We start from the raw sequence: 7,816 nt of genomic DNA, 5'->3' as shown, positions 1-7,816 counted from the left end.
ATGCTACATTTAAAAGTGCAGTTTTTGGATGATTCCCAGAAGATTTTTGTGGTTGATGTAAGTGGAAATCACATTGCTATTATTCCTTTATTATTCATTCAATAATGATCATTTGTGGACAGCCCATTAGCTGCTGATGTTATAGCTTCTTTAGGACTGAATGAAGGAGGACTGTGGGTTTTAGCTTGGGAAAAGGTATCTGTGTTTAATATCACAATGTAGCTCGTGTTTTCCCACTAAGCTTTCTTCTAGAACATGTTTTCTTTTCTCAAGGGACAATGAAAGTGGATTTTAAAGATATGCTAAATGTTTGTAAAAAAGCAAAGCAGCAATAACTTAGATCTTCTACCCAATAAGGAATTATTGTTCATTGGAATTATGTGCGTGAGTCTCACCCCCTGAGCATTATGTGAGGAAATAACTGTGGTTCTGAGGGAAATGAGAGGGGGAAAGCTGCCCTCCTTTTCTGAAGAAAACCTATGGGTTATTGGGTGTAGAATTATGCAGTTCTAATGAGAACTTCAGGAAGAAATGACAAGTATGAAAGAAAAATAGGATAAGAGATGATTTAGTTTGATTTAGTACTTATAGTTCAGAGTTCTTAATATAATTCCTAGCTACAAGATGATTGCATACAATTATACCTCATCTCTTCAAGAAAGAACAAATGTATTAAGCACATCATTGGGTGCTCATGTTCCAGCATCTTAAGATACGTACATTTTGATGTCAGGATTTATGTATGAGCATTTTGAAACGTTCTACATTTTTATCGGAAGCAAAAGCTGCTATTTGCTCTGATATTTATATTACCTACTAACAAGGAACAAATAGTTCATTTTCCTTGAAAGTCATACAAATTCTGACTGTTTTATGCATAAACTGACAACTACTGTAGCTCAGCAGTGGTGTTGGGTGTGTGGGTTGCCCATTTTTCAAATGAGTATTTCATTTTTATTTGGCTCATGGGCTTGGGGGGGTGATGAATTCATGGCTTCGGCTGCTGTTTTGTCATCTCTTCCTTTCAGTTTTATGTGCAAAAGGCATTTCTAGGTCCACGGACCTGAATGATTTGTTTTTGTAGCAAATAGCTTCCATTAGAGGTACGAGGCACTTCCTATTCTTTCTTGGAACTATATTGAAGGGGTGGAAAATGTCTTTTGAGTAGTTTATCCATTTGCAGGCTGGTGGTGGACACTTACCGTGCTCCAGTACCTGAATAGTGAGCTGGGTATTCAAAAGACACTGCTTTAGGCTAAGTTTTTAATAGACATTTCAAGCAACTCAAAGAGAAATCTTTGACAAAAAGTGACAGAAGAGTTTTCTGAATGTGCAGTTCGAATTCAGATCCAATTAGATGGGGAGTGGGGAGCACAGTACGATGGCTTCATAAACTTCACCTTCTGAAGAGCCGATTCCAGCAACTTGAAGCCAGCATAAGTTGGCTTCAAGTCAAATTGTCTCTTTCCAGCTGCAACACATTGTGTTCCCTGGAAAGACAATGGGAGAGGTTTGATACCCTGCAATTCGGGTGTCAAGCATCTGATCCCTTTTGCTCTGTGGAAGGCTGCTCAGTAAGTAGCAATCACAGTATTATGGAGAGTGGCAAAAGCCCTGGCTGCAGTCCTATGAGCAGCTTGTCCCTGAGGGGACAGAACGTTGAGTTAGCATCCAGTCATCCAACAGTGTCTTCTCTCCTTAACGTGATGTTGATGATGATAGTGATGATAATAGCATGGGTAGGGAGTCACTGGTGTGTAGCACTTTAAAATTTACAAAGCAATTTCTCATCCATTAGTTCATCTGATCCTCCATTGCCCTCTGTGAGTGAAGGTAAGAAAAAGATCTTTTCCCATTTTGTAAATTAAGACACAGGAAGGGGGTGCTTTGGGGAGCTCTAGTGACTTGTGCAGGACCACATAGCATGTCACTTCAGCACTGGAACTTCAATCCAGACATCTCCCCACTCCCCTGCATAATTGTATTCAGAAGACTCTAGGCCTGAATATTAATTGCTCGCATATTATTTATTTTCTATAGAACTCAAAGAGCATATAATTTGGCATACAGTGGACTTTTGATGACTGTTGTAAACTAATCAGTATATCCTTTCTTTATGCATGGAATGGGGAACTATGTGGAAAAGTGGTTCCTAGAAGCCAGGGGGACCATGGCATGAACCTTTTCACTGATTCAAATGCTTCAAAAGCCACCTGAAAAATATCCTCTTTATTAGTACTACCATCCTAAATAGTAGGGAGAAATGTTTGGAATAATAATGAGAACTCATCACTAGCTGAGAAAAGCCACATGGAGGGGCTTTTGGTGCCAAACTTAACTGACAGTCTCAAGAGGCATGGATCATCCCCAGGGATAATTTTCCTTCAAGATAAACTTCAAGAAAATAATTGGTTGCATGAGGAAAATAAAAGACTCTTGTTCATTTGTGTTGATTTTATAAAAAGTACAGTGGTGGAAATGTAACAAGGACATATGATCGGACAGAATTATGATACCAGTGGAGACTATTTCATACCAGAGACCTTTATCTAATCCCCCATGGCATTATCTTGGTAGATTTGCCATTGTCCGAGATCTGGCTCAGTCCTACAGATTATAAGTCTGATTTATCAGCACTCCACAAACTGAAGTCAGAGGTGGACTGTGCGTCAGAATGCCAGTGTCTCTCTTTATAGTGGGGTCGGGGACACTGGAGTCTTCTCATTATATTACACAGGAGACAAAATGATGTCAGAAGGGTCCAATCTGAGAAATTAGATATATGATGCCATATTCAATAGCTTGATAATGTCTTCATCTCCACAAGAGCCCTGTCATTGAGAACTTTTATTCACTTGTGCTTTAATTTAGTCATTTATTTAACAAATTATTATTAAAGACTTAACATATTCAAGGCACTGTTATGGGCACAATTGGCTTTACCATATGAGTAAATAAAATTCTTAAGCAAGGGCATGCTCTGGTTTGGAAAGTGATAACTGATAACTACCAATTTGGCTTCAGGGATTCATTTTTCTCTCAGTGCATGGTTGGTGTGTGTGTGTGTGTGTGTGTGAGAGAGAGAGAGAGAGAGAGAGAGAGAGAGAGAGAGAGGTTTCTATTCTGTCTTTAACCTGTTAATACCATTAGTTAATTACTAGAAAGAATGACTGGCTCTAGAGGCATCCTGTTTATTTGAAGCTTCTTTGCATATTTGGGCTCTGGGTACTGTGTGTTGATTTTATAGATGAACTCTAAAAACATTAGTGAACCTTTTGCTTTATGAATTTTCAAGAGCATTTGAAGATATGGGGATTCAAATTTGCTGAAATGTGCTCACTGAAGTATTGTCCAATGAAGAAAATGGCTTTAGTGAAAATGTCATCTTGCTTTTTAAGCCCTCATATTTATTTCATAAAACTGATCATTGTTAAATATCAGCATTTTTCTTAGTGTCGCTCTTATCATGAATACTGTTACATCCTCAAACAATCAAGGAGAGCCTTCTAAAGGATGATGTGAGTGAGTGGGCAAGAAGAGAAGTAGAATAAAATTATAATTTAAAAATTGCCAGGCATGGTGGCACATGCCCGTAATCCCAGTGGCTCAGGAGGCTGAGGCAGGAGGATCGAAGTTCAAAGCCAGCCTCAGCAACTTAGTGAGGCCCTAAGCAACTTAATGAGACCCTGTGTCCAAATAAAAAATAAAAATGCTGGGGATGTGGCTCACTGGTTAAGCACCCTTGGGTTCAATCCCTGGTACCCCCCCCCCAAAAAAAAAAAATCAATTGCAGGTTTTAGTGTAAATCCAGTTTTGCTTCTTCAACGTGGGGACTAGAATTTTCTTGATAGAAAAAGAGAAGATAAGGCCCAAGCAAGCGAAGGTTTTAGCTTGGCAGTGAGTCCCTCAATTTCACACCTACAAACACCACATAAACCAGTAGTAGTGACTGTGAAGTCAGAGAGGAACCTCATTTTAAGCCAGAATTATTTGCTCATCTCAGATTTAGAGCCTAAATCAAAACAAGAGATGGAAATATCTCTACTCTTACACTTACCTAATTGCTCATTGATCGTGCTGGCCACACTGTGGTTATTCGGTGAGGGAATATAGTGAGTCAGCTCACCTGATTTCCCTTCTAAGCCCACTTAAAGGCCACTACTTGTCATATGCTAAAAAGACAGAAAGGAGGCAGTGTCAGGAGTGAGCATTGTTCAGGCCAAATAAGAAAACAAAGAACTGACCAGTGATTTTTTTTTTTTTTTTATCAGTGGTGGTATTTATTTATCCTAGGGATGTTTGTCCAGGAGGTTTTCTTTTTTCTTTTCAATTTACAATGATGAGGGATCTTTTGTAGCTTGTTCAATTCACTATTAGATAACCTTTTCCCCAACTTCATAGGGCTAAGTTCTTGCAACTCCAATGACAGGAACTGCTTTGGTGTAATAGAAAACACTTGGATTTGAGGCTGCCCAAACTGGACCCATTTAGCTGTGTAATCTTGGGCCAGTCCCTTATCCCCTTGAGCTCCCTGAATTGTTTTGAGGAATAATATAAATAAGATAATTTTTATCTGAAGCCTGATAAACCAGGGTAAATTTGACTCTTGTCACTTATAAACTGTGGGGCCTTGGGGAGATTATCTGAGTCTTAGTTCTGTCAACTGTAAAAACCTAGACTTAAGGTATTAGGAAAAACTTCCCAAAGAATAAACCATTCTGAGTTGCTGAGTAGGAGCTAAGAAGGTGAAGAGTGGGAGCTAGATTGTTGGGGGAAAATAGAATGCTAATCAACACAGAGGAATATGTGAAGGCCAATGCACAAAATACAGTGTGATCCTTTCACAGAATAAAAAAAAATATCAACCTGAGTGATAAGTGAGTGCTGAAAGAAACATAGACAGTGACCAGAAATCACATCTGAATAAAAGAGCCAGCAGCTACATTATTCAGGCACTGTGTCCTATATATAAAGACCTTTATCCTAAAGGTGGTGGAGAGCCACTAAGGGATTAATATAGCTCAAAGTGGGAATATTAGCATCTGCTTAGCAATTTATTAATTTATTCATTGATTCATTCAACCAATATCCAAGTAAAGTATGTGTTCTAAGTGGTGAGGTACAATCTGGATAATGGCATCAAGTTTAGTGATTCCAATTTTATATGGTTAGATTACCTACCTCCTAATACGTATGATCAAGCATCAGTGTTCTAGTGTGATGGGGGCTGGAGGGCCAAGGATATGCCATCTCAAAATGTGTCGACTTGGGATAGTGATTATTTTGAGCTTAAATCACTTTAGGATCTGAATCTTCAGAAAGGGACTCTTGGACTGAAGAAAGCCATAAAGATTCCTTCGTGTGGGATGTCCTTCACATACCAAGGCTGTGATCACCAGAGACTGGGTTATTAGGGCTGCAGTGAACCTGAATAAACAAACTCTTTGAAGTAACCCTTATCTTCCACTAGTTTCTATACGCCTCCCACCATATATTGCTTCATGACATACCTAGAATTTACTACTCTAGTTCAGATATTCATTTGTCATGTTATTCCTTCATAAATTTATTGTTATTTGTCTAAAAAGTATACTAGAATCATGCTTTGGTCATTTCTTTGAACTCCAGTCTCTTTGAAGTGCTCTATGCAAAATTAATAAAAGTATTTGCTTTTCTCTTGGTAAGCAGCTCTTGTATTAATTCCTATATCTACCCAAGGAACCCACACAAGAACCAAGGGAGGCTGGGCACAGTGGTGCACATCTGTAATCCCAGAAACTCAGGAAGCTGAGGCAGGAAGATAACAAATTGGAGGCCAGCCTTAGCAACTTAGCAAGATCCTGTCTTAAAAAATAAAAAGGGCTAGAGACAGAGCTCAGTGTTTACACCGTCCCTGGGTTCAATCCCCAGTAACCTCAGTAGTAAAGCACCCCTGGATTCAGTCCCTAGGACTGGTGGGAGGGGTCTAAAGGAGATAGAAGAATCTCTCCCTCTTCCCTATAGGATCTGAATTTAGTCAATGGTGAATACAAACAGGAAGGATGGATAATAGAGAGGGAAATGAGGTAGAATTTCTACAACCATTTTATGGTCCCCTTTTGGACATGAAGATGATCAGAAGGAATGTAGATAATCTTCATGTTTCTCTACCAAGGTAGAGAATAGAAAGAGCAATCTTTCATGTTTCTCTACCAAGGTAGAGAATAGAAAGAGCAAGTTTAGGGAGACAATGATCAATTTGACTTTGGATTTATGGATAGGATTGTGGAGAGAAAGAAACACAGCTGGACTTGGGCAGACCCGAATTGTTGTCCCAGCTCCAACAATTTTAAGGTGTGGGACTTCAGGAAGATCACTTCATCTCTCTGAGCCTGTGCCCTTATCTGTAAACTGAGGATGACAGTAGCACCTACCTCACAGGGCACTGTGAAGATAAATGGGATAGCAGAGGTAAACTGCCTGACACAAAGCTGGTGCTCCAGCTTGTGAAGCCCCCCTCCCTTGCTTGCAGACTTCTTTATCTCTACACTTTACAAAACAAGGGACAAAAGGCTTTCACCTCCACTTGGAGTTTCATTTGATAATGCTTGGTTTTGCAACCCCCTCCAGGCCATAGAGCTGTACTCCCCATGTCTGCACTTCCTCTGGGACTTGTGGGGGTTCATTATATTATACTGCCTTTCTGCAGGATTTGGCTTCTCTTAATCAGCAGCCCCAGGGGATTTACTCTCCCCTCACTGCAGTCATTAATCTTGGGAGGGTCTATGATAACTGTCTAGGGTTACCTAAAATAATGTAGGACTTCCTTTAAGGAAGTGGATAGAAATAGCCCAAACCTTTGCATTTGACCACATTGTAGATTACTCTGTGGCCACTATTCATAGTAATGTTTGTTGTTGTTATGGGCTTTTTGTTTTTGTTTGTTTTTTGTTTTGGTACTGGGAATTGAACACAGGAGCATTCTACCTCTGAGCTATATCTCCAGCTCTTTTTATTTTAAGACAGGGTCTCACTAAGTTGCTAGGATGACCTTGAGCTTGTTATCTTCTTCACTCAGCCTCCTGATTATAGTAATATCAACATAGATAATAACAACAATATTACTGAATATTCATCCAAAATAGTACTTAATACAGACTACTTTCTATGCATATTTTGTATGCCCTTTCTTACATAATTATCATGCAAATCAAATAAGTGAGGGTCACTATCTAAGGCAGTGACATAACTTTCTGTGAATCAGTTTTCTCATCTGGAAAATGGGAATAATGTTAGTATTGCTGTTACAAGTGCATAGTATATGTAAAAGAGCAATGCCAGTGAGTGCTATATCAGTATTTGCTGCACCAAGGCCTCATGAAATTGGGCCCCATTTTAGGTGGTGAACATTCCCTCCTGAGAACTTATGTCCAAATAACACTATTCCAGGCTGATGAGGCCTTATGTTTATCTCTATTTTTACAGCCATATATGTTAGTCATTTTTTTGTTGCTGTGACCAAAATACCTGAGCAAAACAACTTAAAGGAGGAAATTTTATTTTGGCTCATAGTTTCAGAGGTTTCAGCCCATGGTTGGCTGGATCCACTGCTGTGGGCCTGTGCTAAGGCAGAGCATCATGGTGGGGAGTGTGAGTTACAACAAAGCTACTTACTTCACGGCAGCTAGGAAACAGAGAGTGAAGGAGAGAGGAAGGGGCTAGGGTCAAGATATAGTCCCCAAGGGCATGGCCCCAAGGAATCACTCATTTCAACTAGGTTCTACCTCCTATAGTTTTCACCACCTCCCAGTAGCCCAATCAGCTATAAATTCATCAG

General features: G+C 39.6%; 1 protein-coding gene across 1 annotated transcript in view; it reads left to right on the top strand.

Annotated features, from left to right (window-relative positions):
- Positions 1-7,816, top strand: part of Frmd7 (FERM domain containing 7) — a 53,130-nt gene continuing 45,314 nt past the window's right edge. Inside the window, exon 1 of the mRNA XM_077106505.1 lies at positions 1-57. Within this exon, the coding sequence (XP_076962620.1) occupies positions 1-57 (57 nt within the window). The remainder of the gene's footprint in view (positions 58-7,816) is intronic.

Source organism: Callospermophilus lateralis, chromosome X (genome assembly GCF_048772815.1).
Source record: "Callospermophilus lateralis isolate mCalLat2 chromosome X, mCalLat2.hap1, whole genome shotgun sequence".
Taxonomy (NCBI): domain Eukaryota; kingdom Metazoa; phylum Chordata; class Mammalia; order Rodentia; family Sciuridae; genus Callospermophilus; species Callospermophilus lateralis.
The sequence above is the reverse complement of the archived record's forward strand: the minus strand, read 5'-3'. Positions and strand labels throughout refer to the sequence as shown.